Source organism: Corapipo altera, unplaced genomic scaffold (assembly GCF_003945725.1).
Source record: "Corapipo altera isolate COAL_440 unplaced genomic scaffold, ASM394572v1 22b, whole genome shotgun sequence".
Classification (NCBI taxonomy): domain Eukaryota; kingdom Metazoa; phylum Chordata; class Aves; order Passeriformes; family Pipridae; genus Corapipo; species Corapipo altera.
The window spans coordinates 13601926-13616064 of NW_020884876.1; the positions used below are offsets into that span (position 1 = coordinate 13601926).

The 14139-nt window shown below is 36.1% G+C and overlaps 1 protein-coding gene across 3 annotated transcripts in view; it reads left to right on the top strand.

Moving 5' to 3' along the window:
- The window catches only part of SH3RF1 (SH3 domain containing ring finger 1), an 84711-nt gene that overhangs the window by 39161 nt on the left and 31411 nt on the right, over positions 1-14139 (top strand). For all 3 annotated transcript variants that reach the window (XM_027635996.1, XM_027635993.1, XM_027635995.1), the window contains exons 3-4: positions 12261-12536; positions 13285-13380. In XM_027635996.1, the coding sequence (XP_027491797.1) occupies positions 12261-12536; positions 13285-13380 (372 nt within the window). The remainder of the gene's footprint in view (positions 1-12260; positions 12537-13284; positions 13381-14139) is intronic.

Here is a 14139-nt window from a genome sequence, read left to right on the forward strand (position 1 = left end):
TTGTTTTACAAAGTGGCTACAAAGTTCTCATAACATTTGGAGAGGTGAAGGGCTTTTAGTAAAATGCATAACACAACATAGAATTGCTGTTGAATTGTTGCTTGAAATAGAAAGGATGTGTATTTTGAAATAGAGGACTACTTTCAAGAAGCAGCTTTATGCATTTAAGACTCAAAGCTTACCATTTACAGGCAGTGCCTACCAAATACAAAAAAAAGATGGGGAAATGTTTCCTAACAAAATCATCTATAAACAGAGATTCAATCTGTGTTACAACAGCATAGTAATGATCAACTTGTTAGTTTCAAATTTCCTCTTCTTTCTGCAGTGAACACAAACACAGTTGCTGAAAGACCATTCATTTAAGTAGGTTAAATGCTTCTAGTTTCTATGTCACAGTGAAATCTGTTCAAATTGTTGTATCCAACTAATAATAAAGTGCAAGTGGACTAGAGGAGCAGAAGTGGTGTAAGCAAACACAGACCGACTAGACCTCCTCGGACCCACGTTCCGGTACTTTTTCTGCACTAAAACACTGAGGGGTGAACAGGTTATTATCCTTTCAGTGTAAGCTTCTTATTGCCTAGCATTTCTAACCCTTGTTCACCTGTCATGCTTAAAAACACAGCAAACCTTTTGGAGAAACAACTCCATTTAAAAGCAAAATGGAAAATCCTTTCCTGTCTATCCTGACAGGAAAGGTCTACTAGTTCTACTTTGTGTACTGCTTATACAATTCTCCCTGCTTCCCATGATGGAGTTATAATAATGAGAGATTTTGCTTCGTTTGAGTTGATAGTTTTTTTTAAAAATTAGGCACTCCTGTACAGTGAAGGACAGTCTAGAGTTGGGCAGCTTGGGAGAAGCTGGAGTAACTGAGTTTGTCATCTTTCTTCATTACTAGCTGCCATGTAAAACCAGTGGCAACGCTTAATGGAATAAGGAGCTAATTAAAATAAAAACATGGGATATGGTTTTCTGCTCTGCTTTACAAAGAAGTAGTCACATATTGCTGGAAATTTGTAATGTTGGGCCCCTGAAGAGCCCATTCATTTTTATAGGGTAGGCTTGGCAGAAAGTCTAGGCCAGCCAAGTGTGGAGCTCCTCACTTGTGCAGAAAGGAAGCACAGAGAGGGTGGAAGTGGGGATGGGGGACACTGGAGACATTGAGAAACCCTGAGCATGTGGGTATGGAATTAAAGTAACGAAAGCAAAGATCTTGTAAAGGTACAGTGACAGCAGATAGAAGTGTGGTGATGCAAAGTTATGTACCAGTTTCAGACCTGACAACTCAAGACAGGCAAATCGGTTTTGTTTTATGTACTAATACTTTTATGCTAAAACAGATTCATTTGAACAGTATGAAATGTGAAGCATAATGCTTTCTGTAGGCATTATGTGTTCAAGCCTGTTCTAGTAGTACTAAACTGAACAGAAGGCTCATTTGCTCCAGGCTATTTGTCTACAGACTGGATGAAATAAGCGGGAGGTGCAAACTCTAGCTTGTCACTGCACAAGAGAAAAATGTTAATGTAGCATTCATCTTGCTCACTCAGCTCTTTTGTTATAGTAAAGACCATAAAGGAACATTTATCTTGCAAAAAAATGAATAATTTCATCTAGGATTAGTCGCCTTTTAAAAAGGCCGACCAGCTGCTTTAAGTAGAGTACCATAAAAATGTTTGGGAAAAAAAAATATATTCCAGGAAGCTTTGAGGCATGAAAATTTTAAAGTATAAGCAGAAATAAATAGCAAATAGGGTTTGTCATTTACTCTGTGCATGCATTGGATGTATATTTGCGGATGCTACAGTGACAGCTAAAATTAGCCTCTTTTCTGCAATAGGCAAGGAGCTGATGAAGTTGGGATATTAAAAGAATCAAATTGATTCCAAAAGAATTTCAAGAGAGTGAGTGGATTTCAAGAGAAAGAGGACATGGTACCACTGCCAAATCAAGCTTAGCAAAAGTGCCTCCAGATTCTGGCAACAAGAGTTTGCAGGGAATACCTGAGAAGGATGTGTGACAGTGATATGTTCATTCAGAAGGTTGAATAAGCACCTGAGCATTTACAAAATAGTGGAAGTGACAGTAAATAAAAATAAAAGCACTCTCTCAGCAGGTACTGGAATGTCAGATGCTATCTCAGGTTTTTAAAATCGAATTCAGACAGGAGAGATGTCTGTGGTTACTCTGGTTTTTGACTATCATTAACAGGGCCATTTTAATCTTAGAGCTTGCAGTTTTGGTTGGGAACAAATTAACACTTGATCATAGTGGAAAGCAAGGCATGCTCAGCTAAAAAGTCATGCTTGTCAACCTTGATAGATTTTCATCAAAAAATGCAGCTACCTCTTAATTTGCAACTCTGTGTTTTCCCATTGCCTAATTTTTGGTAGCAAAGTATTTGAGAGATTAAAGGAACATTTCTTCATGCTGATCTCACCAGGAGTAATCTCACCTAGTCACTCACTCACTGAGAGTCATTTGTTCACTTTGCTCCTTCTGTATCATGTTCAAACTCCTCACCTTCAAAGCTCAGTAAAATTTTGCTTTTGGCAATCTCATTTCTCATTTATTCTTTTAATTTTTTTTTCAGTCTGTCTTCTAGCCTGGAATTCCCTCACCTTTTCTTGGTGCAACAAGTAAACATACTCATTTGCACATCACATTGAGGGAAGGTTGTTTATATTAATTTTCAAAAGGTAAAAAACCTTTAGAACAATACAGAGCATTACTCTTAAATTTTTATACTGTTGATAAAGCCTCTGAAAGTTTTGATACTTGCATTAAAATATCAGCTCCCTGAAGGAGGGACAAGGGCCATCTGTGTTCCTGTTCATTGAGAAACCAAATATTTCAATCTTTTGCACTAAGTAGATTAAGCTTTTTTTTTAAAGTGAGCAAACAGACTGTGTTTTGTAAAGTGATTTGTAAAAGGGTGTTAAAAAGTTCAGATTTGTGAGAGAATTTTATATGTGGTCAGTAAAATAGATCTACTTTTCCAACATTGATGGTTTATGTTTAATGCAAAAAATGAAAGATAATGTATTCTGATTGGGCATGAAAAGACTGGCAGACAACATAGATAGTTCAATTTATTACCGCTATTCCAGCATAGCACAGCCTAGTAGTATGGCATTAATGCCATAATCATAGAATCTTTTCTAGGTGTTAGCAATGCCCTATGGGTTTATGTAGATTCCCTTTTATTTCTTTCTAATGTGGTGAGGTTTTGTGTTAATGTATTAAAAGAAAAAGAAGAGACTGTATTAAACCAAAGAAGGGAGACGTTTGTAAGCATTGCAAGATGGTTCCTTTCTCTGAGATTGCTGTTGACTGTATCCCTATATCTTTAACTACTACATATGGTGCAGAAATCTCAGCAGCTGTCATGTATGTCTGCTCCACTGACTGGTTAGATTACAGCAAGATGTTGTTTTGTGCATGTTTTGGTGATTTTTTTTTTCTTTCTGATGACTGATAGAAGTTGTTATAAGGTTAGATGGCAGTTCAGTTAGTAGGGCAGATTTGGAATGATAACAGTTGCAATTATTGATGCTTTATTTGTGTAAGGGTATACAAAGGCCTGTGGCTTCTCTTACTGTCTCCCATTAAACCAATGGGAAAGAAGAGTATCCTGAGCTTATATGAAAATTTCTGTTTGTTCTGGGCTTAGAGCTCCAAATGGCACACATCTTGCTTGTTTAATTGTTTGGCTGTTTAAGCAATTGCATATATGGCTTTAGACAGGGAAAGTTAATTCTAGATCACTGTATCAGAAGGGTCAGTATGAATTTAGGCAGCAGCAAAAGTGTGCCAAAGATGTGTAATTTCCAGTTTATGTGGAAACCATAATGAAGAGTGAAAAGGAGAGCTACATAACAGTCAGGTAAGAATGAATTTAGGCACAGAATTTAACACTCAAATGTGGTCTATATTTCGCTAGTGTTCAGAGGACTTTTTTTTCCTCTTCTGTGGTTATTGCTTTGTGATTTTATGTTCATATAATAAACAAGCAAAAAAAGCAAATGGTATGTAAGAAACTCTTGGCACAGGAAAGTTGTTACACTTCTCATAACAGATTTTGAATAGGGAGTGAATAGTTATGAAAGGCATTTACTGGATAACTAGGCAAAATGAAGCTTCTTGATAGACACAGAAGTACCATCTAACAATTAGGTATTTTAAACAGTCAAATAGTTTTGTACTCTGAGTCTCAGGAGAATACGTATTTTAGAAAAGTACTTGGGACATACTGTTTTAAAGCCTTTTGCCGGGTCTTTTTCAGGCTCTTGACCTTTATATACTTTACCCCTTGGGATATTTTTTAATTTGTTTGCTTCTTTTCTTGCTACATTTTTTCTGATTCGCTTTCCTTCTTCTCCCCTCTCCCTGCCCTCAATTCCCTCCTCTCCCCCCCTAAAAAAAGACTTTGTCTTACCATTATAAAGATAAGTCATTTTTTCAAGCTGGCTAGAAAAATAAAAGTGCATTAGTGGATCTAATTTACTGCATCTATTTTCCATTTTCCAAATTGTTCTTAAAAAAGATGAAGTTAATAACTATGAGGTAATTTTCTGCACTTACAGGGGTAAAGGAGTTTGAAACAACAAACTTTCCAAAGCACTCATTATTACCTACCTTTGTAACTTTGGATGTTCATGGGGGTTTTAATGGTGAGAAACTGGATATGATTGAGGACACTAGATATACTCTAACATCCCATCCCACACTGAGACTCCTTCAGGGATGTTCAGAAGTTTGTGGCAGTTCCGAGTAGGACTAATAAGTCCCACTACTCAGTCTCACAGTTTTAGATGTATGCTTGCTGAGAGAGGTGGGTGTCTTTTTCCTTTTCTTTGAGTATTCTTGTCTCAGACGCCATAGATGAAAGGAGAATGCTTTGGAAAATACACTGCTAGAAGAGTTTAAGTGAAATGAACTTAATGCTGTATATTAACTTGAGGTGAGAGATTAGGAGATGCACGCTGCTGTACAGTGGCACTGGGACAAGAAAAATTAACAGTTTGATGGAGACATCAAATGCTCATGAGTCCTAACATACCAAGAGAAAACTATGGATATAGTGGCACTTCCACTTTGACTAGTGATGTTGGTAGAAGAGCTTATAAGAGCAAATCTTTAAAGAAATCATTGCTTTTGGAAAAAGCTATTTTATATAAACATCCTAGCTCAATGTAGTGCACACTTTAAGGTTTTGTTTAGATTCTTACAAGGATCTGGGGTTTTTCAAAGCAAAAGGTTTTGTAGTAAACAATTAATCAAAAGGTTTTTAAACACTTGGAATTGTTTGATATGCAAATCAGTGGGAATACATACCTGAATTCTCTTCTACATCTTGAAAGTTACCTCCTCGGTTTTTCCTACACTGAGCAGTTTCCTCACTCTTCATTTTGTTTGCTCACGGGAAGAAGCAATCTTGTACCTGTCAAGTGCATACAGGTAAAATATTTGGAGATAGAGTGTGTGCAGGATATAATTATTTTCTTCTCCTTTTTCCTATTTTTACTTAGTTCAGTGGAAAGTGTTTGGACTTTACTTATCAAACCTTGGGAGAGCAAGTAGCTGAGAGTTTTGTATTTTGGATAGGCAAAGAAAAGAAGGCAGCATTCTGAAGACACTAATTTTTTCTTTTGAGAAAAAGTTTTTGCAAAGACAGGTGTTACACAGAAAGGGACTGGGCGAAGTGCCTTCAGAAAGCTTTGTAACTGTCCCTTTCTAACCTTACATATTCTTAATCTGATTGCTTAGGCCTTAAGGCAACATTTTTAAATTCCTTTCATTCTTCTGTATTCCAGCTTTTAATTTCAAAACAACTTTGTGGGAGTTGCTCATGCTTATATTAAACAACCTTATGTTTGTTTCTTATCATCAGACATAAAAAAATGCCAAAATGTTTTCTTCTAAAAGCTGTTAAGACAGAGGAAGCAAAAAGGACTTGATTAAAATGACTACTTTAAGTAGGTCATTGATAGTTTACCTCAAAAGAACACATAAAAATTGCTTACATGATTAAAGGAGCTACCCTTCTGCTATAAAATATAGGTTTCTCTGAGACTGTGCTGTGAAGTTCTTCTGTAAGTTCCTGAGAACAAAATTAATTGATAAAGTCCTCAAAAGAGACACGCAAAGAGCTCTAGGAGCACTGAGTATGTCAACCTGCATTAGGTGGCTGAAGCCTTGAAAATTAATAAAGACTATTGAGGTATTTCACACACTATTACATCTAGAGCTAGTACTGGTGTTACTTATCGTGTGCAAGCATTAGAGAAAATTTACCATATTCTGTAGTAGTTAACTACTAGCAGAGAAGTTTTGCAGATCTGAAGAATTTTTAACTTTGCTTGAATTAAGTAGTAGTAAAAGTATAATCCCATTTCTTCATTTGTCAGGATCCTAAAATTTTTACTGATTACAGTTATTCAGCTTTTGCAAAAGTATAACAAAAGTGTTGACTTGATCATGTTTTTAATCCTGCACCCTGATATTTTTCCTAAAGTAGTCTTTCTTCAAAATGATGATTGTTATGTAGGTCATGGATAAGTTACACACAGATGGGTTTCAAACATGATCTCTTTAGTCAGGCTAACCTGGCTAGCTAGTTTCCTCTCAATGCTCATGTTCTACTTTTATTAAAATCAAAAGCTATACCAATCTGTGAATAACCATATTTGAATATGGAATTTCAAAACAACTTCAAATTTTTTACTCTTTTAAGTCAAATGTTTGACTTAAGTCAAAGTCGCTGCACACATGCTTTGTGTGCAGAGAAAAATGAGATTTAGTAGAACTGTATCATTAGAAACCAGTAGAAATTAATATACTTATCAACATTGCTCACTTCCTTCATCTAGTAAACTAATATATAAAAAATACTAGTTTACTCTATTAAGTAGAGCGATAGTAATTCATATTAGATGATACCAAAGGTTTGGTTTTATGGTTATTACAGTATACTGGCAACTTGATGCAGCCTCTTGACATAAAAATATCTTACTTTTTTATCATCCAGATAGCAGGAACCTCAGAGATGCTTTAACTTGAAATAATTTCATTTGCACTGATGACCTTAACAGTCTTCTAAGATACTTCTGATGGCAGCAGTATCTAAAATTGATTCCACTAACAATTTACTGTCAGATGCACATTAAAAATGCTCATTAGCCTTTCTTTGCACAAATCTGACCTTTTTTGTATTGTTCCTTAGATGAGAAAAGTAAATGCAAGGAGGCAGCTTTTAACATTCTTCTTGGATTGTGGAGACACTTTGTGTTCTGGAACTCGATAAGAACTGGGGAGACTTAGTTTCAAATATAGGTTGGTCTGTTCTGCAAAGCTGAGTATTTAGTTTGTTCAGGTCCAATATACCTGTATCTTAAGAGAGAGAGCACATTTTCTTCCTTTAAAAGGAAATCCTACTTAAGGAAACTCATATTTTAATATAAACAGTTTCAGAAGGTCTTCAGTGAAGTATTCTCATAAGCTCTGTCTCGAAATATGTGAAAATTTAAATGCAAGTACAGAGAGAACAAAGGAGGCTGAAACAAAGAAAACTGAACTGCACAGATCAGGTGGCCTTAAATTAAGACTTGAAAATAGTTATTTGAGCCAGTGAGATGAAAGAGATGTGAAAAAAATATAGATGCAAAAAGGGATGTTCTTGCATGCAGGACTGGACCGCTTAATGAAGGCCAAAGAAGGCAAGAAAGCAAATATACACATTAAAAAAAAATAGAAAGGATGCATTTGAAAGATTTGAGTCAAGAAGGCAATAATATGAAATAGAATAGATTAGAAGATTAAAAGAAGTAATATTGTCCTTTAAAAGGTTTGAATGACTAGGAGTCTGAAGAGAAAATCTTGGGTATACCTGTACCTACTGGAGAATGTACATGTAAAGAACTCACTTGACCCAAGCTTTGGCTGCAGCATATTAACAAACTCCATTCCTTATATAGAGGTAGATTTCATTGGCAATCAAATATGTCTTACAATGCTGGTTCTTTTGGAGGGGGGGAAAGAGCTGACTGAAAAAGTACCTCTGTAGGACTAGACTTACTGCACTTTCAACTGCTATGTAATTTGAGAATTTTTTGATTGTTTCTTGTCTTGTCCCGATTATTAGTGTGACTGGTTTGATTTAGGAACCGCATGGGAAGAAAATAAAAATGTAAGTGAAGAAAAATCAATTTTCTGATTTTCCTTGTAAGATAACTGCAAATAACCAATGGTTATTAAAGATCCTCTCACAACATGGATTAAAATGATAGTAACTTCCAGGTTTTAGATTTTCTGTAAAGAAAGGTAGACCTAGAAATTGCTGCTGAGGCTGGCTTGTTTTGGAGGTTGATAGAGCTTTGGTTGTCCATGTAGACAGTTTCAGAAAGCTGTTTTTGTCTGTCTTACTACTAACATAAACAGTACTTCTATAAAAAGAGGATTTCCTGGCCCCTTGAAGACACTCAGTGTCTAAGAACCTCAGACAGATGAAAGCAGCATAGATATTCTGGGTAAATTCAACTTGCTCACAGCAAAGCCCAGGCCATTTCCCAGTCTTGCAGCCAGAGAACAGGGAATGCCTTGCTTGCTTGGAAAAGTGACAACCGGCAGCACCATGTCTGGGGAGGCTTGGAAGGAAACAGAGATACAGATGTCCCAGTATCTGTTCCATTCATTTCTTAGAGTGGTTTTACTATTTTTGCTACTTTAGTTTATGCTGGTTCTCCAAGTGCAATAAGTTATAGAATGAACACAGTTTTATGCCAGTGTAAGCATATTTGCATTTGGGCTTCTGCCACTGAAACTCCTTTTTAAAGGAAATCTCTTGTGTTTCTGTGCAGGCATGAGTTTCTCTTGGCTTAAGCTTATGAAAAATACATACAGTTGCATATTGTCCATTAAAAAAGTAAAGTAAAGTTTGAAATAAGATGACGGAAAACAAAGTATAAATCCAAAGAGCAAAACTGTGAGTTCTTTAACTTTCTAAGACAAAATATCTGGGTTAGGAGAAGAAATTTGAGGAACTTGAGCCTCATATATATGAATGCATATGCATTTTTTCATATTCTTGTTAAACCACTTGTTTTGGTGTCATCATATATTATTTTCTTTAAAGGAATCTGGCATGTGAAATGTATGTATATCCATGCCTTAGCTAAAAATTAATTTAAATTATTTGTATAATGCAGTATCATTAGAAGTTCAGATATTTTTGCATAGAGATTTTGCATAAGGACTAAGGAAATAATTCTAAGAAACCTATTTTTTGTGGAGTCTGAGTTTCATATTTTAATTTCCTAAAATGGTTTTGTCTGGGTTTTTGCTGTTGTTGTTGTTGCTGGCAGGGTAAGTGGCAGCTGTAAACTTAAGGGTAGGCTGCAAAGTTTTTCTCCAAAGCCTTCCTTTCATGTTTAGCCAAGTGAGAGACACAGAGTGAAATGTAAACTCCAGCTCATTGTATCCCCATGGCCATCTCTCCTGGTGAACAGCCGGAGGGGCAGAGGGGAGGCTGGAGCTGCCTAAGTCTGCTGAGCTCAAGGGCCCAAAGGCACTGGCCATGAGCTGCAGCTCCCAGGTTGCTCAGATGAGGAGGAATGTGAACATGGTGCTTGAGGGCTCTTGATACTGAACCCCTGAGAATGGTGCTCTCAATTGCACGCTTCTTCTCACGTCATCCTTCCTCTGGAACAGAAGAAAAAGGCATTCACTGCTCTTCTGAGTCATTTAACTGTTTCTCTTTAATCCCTGGCAGGCCAGCTGGGAGCTGTGTGTTTTGTTGAACTTTGTTCTGTTAGAAATTATGGACTGGAACCATTTCTATTTAACGTGGGAAACAAGCTTTGCAGAAACTCAACCTATACACTGGGAAAGGAACTTCCTATAAAACATGAACAGATGTTTGTACATTTGAATGCAGAATTGTTCATGGAAGGCTTTGTGATAAACTTCATAAATGCAATATTGAGTTCTAACAATTAAATGATGACTAATTGATGACTCTGCTCGCTTTGATATGATCCACTTAGCTGGCACTTCTAATTTGTTTTGATGTGTTTCATTTTTAAAAATATTTTTTTTCCAACTGTACTTTATACACAGAGCTAATCTGAAAGTTATTCCTCACTATGGGGACACAGAAAGATTTCTCCATGGACAATGAGGTGATTCCTGGGAAAAGTCATCTGTTACTTCTGGTGCAAGAGAGATGTGTATGTCCTGGACTAACCATAATCGCTTGAGACCCTCTTTCTACCAAGTATTTCTTGACTCGTAGTCACTGAAGGGCTGTAATTTTTGTTTCCTTGTTTGTTGTTGTGATGGAAAGGGTTAAGCAAACAGTGTGTCCTCTCCTGTTTAGAGGTGTTTCTTTTTGCTTCCTCTCTCCGACAGTTCTCTCTCTGGACCTTGCTCTTACTCCGTCTACACTGACCTCTTCCTTCATTGTGTCTGTTTACTCTGCAGAGAGCACATAAGACTGGAAAATACATATGTATAATATTTTTTAGTTCTTCTATTGTGACCATTAATTTTCCTCTCAGACAGTTGAGGCCTACAAATTCTCTAGTTGATGGTTTTTTCCCTATCCAGGATTGTACAGAGCATGCCAGTGGTGTACTCATTGTGCACTGATGCAATTAAGCGTAATCATGAAGAAAAATATTGTTTGCTTCAGTCTGAAGATCACCAGTTGTGAACAGTTGCATGGATCCTACTAATATAGTGTTTTTCATACCAATCCTGGATGCAATATAATGAACTGTTATTTTCCTGTATTCATATGTAAATCATACTCCAGTGTACCTATGTATCTTCATAGGGTTTTTCTTTGACTGTTTTTATATTAAAAATCATTACATAAGGTAATCTTTGAGATGTAATGTATCCATTTGAGACATTATTAATATACTTGCACAAAAAATAAACTTGTCCAAACAAATTAGATTTTATTGAAAGATAAAATTTTAAGTGTTAAATGTGAAATGAATTATCAACTGTCTGTCTTCTGCCCAATGGGACAGACTCAAAGTGATAATTCCTTCTGAGAATTTCCTTGCATTGGATATGTACCTCATGACATATTGCAAATGGAACTCCAGTTAACAATCTGAGCTGTTAGAGGATTTGAGAGGAGAGACATACCATGGAGTAGATTTGATGAATAGTATTGCCAACACTGAATTTCATTAAAATTTGCCTTTTCCATAAAGGTTGGCATCACAGATGTGAAATACTGTGCTCTATGTGACTATAAATGCTACCTTTGCTTTGGAAAGACTGTATTAGTAATGCAGGTTACTGCTGTTCATATCATTAAGGAGGTGAGCACCCAAACTTTTATTTAAAGTTGGAGAGAAAAGAGAGTTCTGAAGGCAGCATCCCTAATTCTAGAGTTGTAGAGTTTTATGGCTCACTCTTGCAAAATTTGGAGGCACAGGCTGAGCAATCGAAAAATAATACTTGCCACGTATATAAGGGAGGGTGACAGTATTAAATTGTGAGCATTCTGACATGCATTCAAGAGCAGCACCAATGACCTATAGTTTTCAGATATTATGGAGGAATAAAGAAACCCAAGGATAACACACCTTCAACAGATCTTTTCCAGTAATTCTTTTTAGCCGTGGCTTTAAATAAATAATTGAACTAAAGGACTTGCTCCAGGATGAAATTTCTCACCTTTAATAAAGTGAGTTTGTTTTTCAAGCTGGAAAACACCTCTGTTATGTCTTCATCCTTAGCATTCTCTGCCCATGAAGTAAATAAGGTAAGGAAGAGAAGAAAGTCAGGCAGGAAAAATGCCTTAAAGGTCTTATAGCAAATTTGTTATTCTAGTGCTGTATTTTTTTGCAACATTTTTTCTGTCAGATCTCTCAAGTGGTCAGGTTGCTTTCCAGTTTGTTTTGGGTTGGGTTTTTTTTTAATGTTTAAGTTTAGTGAGTTAGTACATGAGGGTTAAAGTGTTATGGTTTTTTTGCTTCTCTTGTGTCTAGCAACATTGTAGAAGTAATAAAAATAATAATGGAATTCAGGGGGATATTAAGACTGCATAAAACTGAAGCTCTTACTACGTGTTTGGGTAAAATCAGTAGAACCATTGCAATAGAATATTTTTATTGTGTGTAATTTTACTTTGCAATTTTATACAGTTTCATTCATAGTCTCCAAAAAAAAAAAAAATTCTGTTTAGTAATGCTCATCAAATTCTAGTGATTTATTATTTTTTTATTCTTCTTTAGGGTGTACCTCAGTTACCATGTGCCAAAGCATTGTATAACTACGAGGGAAAAGAACCTGGAGATCTTAAATTCAGTAAAGGAGACATCATCATTTTACGTCGACAGGTGGATGAAAATTGGTATCATGGAGAAGTCAATGGTGTCCATGGCTTTTTTCCTACCAATTTTGTACAGATTATTAAACCTTTACCTCAACCTCCACCTCAGTGCAAAGCACTTTATGACTTTGAAGTAAAAGACAAGGAAGCAGATAAAGACTGTTTACCGTTTTCAAAGGTAAAAAGAGAATACAATTGCTATTTTATTTTAATAATTTCAATCAGTTGGATAAGAAATAATATAACTGTTTTGTAGTCTTGTCTGCATTTTTTAATGGAGCTTCACAAATATGAAAAGGGCAAGTAATTCTAGAAGTATTTCTCCTATGTTGATTAGTTTTACCTTCTCTTTCTAAATTACATATAATTTCTCTGAGGTTTTATTTCTGAGAATGCAGTTTTTCATAATTGCAGTAGTGATGCTCTTAATTTATGAGAAATAACCTATGTTACGAATTAAAAGCATTCCATCTTCTAAAGAAACACTCAGATTGTAGATTTGAAAGAAGTCATATTGCTTACCAATGTTCTTAAGTACTTAAGTAGAAAAGCAACATCTAGGGAAGGTTAAGTAATGAGTCAGTTGAGAAGGAAAAGGATTGTGGTTCTATTGATTAATGCCAAGGACTTAAAGGGGGGGGCTGATGAGTAACATGGACTGAACATGACAGGAAGTCTGGCACTATGGACAAAGTGTCCATAGTGAGACACTGGGATGTGGGCAGTTAGTTGAACTCTGACAAAATAGGAAAAGGAACAGCTTGAACTGACTTCAACCCCAAAAGTGGCACGTTTCTGTTACAGAGTGCCTTCTTTGCCATTCTTGTCCATGTACTGCCTTCTCTGATTACCCCTGTGTTATGGAGGAAAATTAAATTAGAAGATAAATTAGAGCTGGGAGACATAATCACTGCATGTTCACACAGGATGATGTTCTGACTGTAATTCGCCGTGTGGATGAAAACTGGGCAGAAGGAATGCTGGCTGACAAAATAGGAATATTTCCGATTTCATATGTTGAGGTGAGTAAAAGTGGGTCCTCAGTAAGCTTGTGCTCACTGTGTATTTAATTTTCTGAAAGCAAAAATAATCAGTACTGGTGATGATTCTAAAATAACCTGAAATATAAATAATCTTAGACCTAAAATACTCTTTGGGAAAGTTAATGACCTCAGCAGTTAAACCAGTGATTTTCACTTAGCTATTTGACACCTATTTTCTTTGAATGGAGTTGAAATGAGAGTACTTGGCGGCAGTCACTATGTTCTGTTGTTAACACTTGAGTCATGCAGTCGATCACAAACCACGCTTGCCACAAAATGAAAGCAGTCAGCAAGTCAGAGAAATAGTAAGCTTTGCACTGTCCCTAATTCCTGCCTCTCAAAACCAAATTAGCACATCCAGGAAGTCAGAGTATACGCTCTTATTAAACAGGTGAAGGATCAGCTTTTACATCTAACAGAGCTGTATATAAAAGCTTCTGTATCTTCCTGCATTTCTCATATATGGTACAACAATTTACAGTAAGAGGTAGCACTTGAGAAAATTTCTACAACTTCTTCAGTTTTAAGTGTTGAAAGCTGTATTTTCTATATAGAAAGACAGCAGTGATTAGGAACAGTGTGTACAGCTGCAACAATGATTATTCAAATTTGCGTTACAGAAAGATACAGAGGTTTGGAATAGTGTTTGTGCTTTTCTGATAGGTATGCTGTGGATACTTGATAAGATACACTTCCTGCACTGACAGTATTTTATTTAAATAAATGAGGCAGAATGAT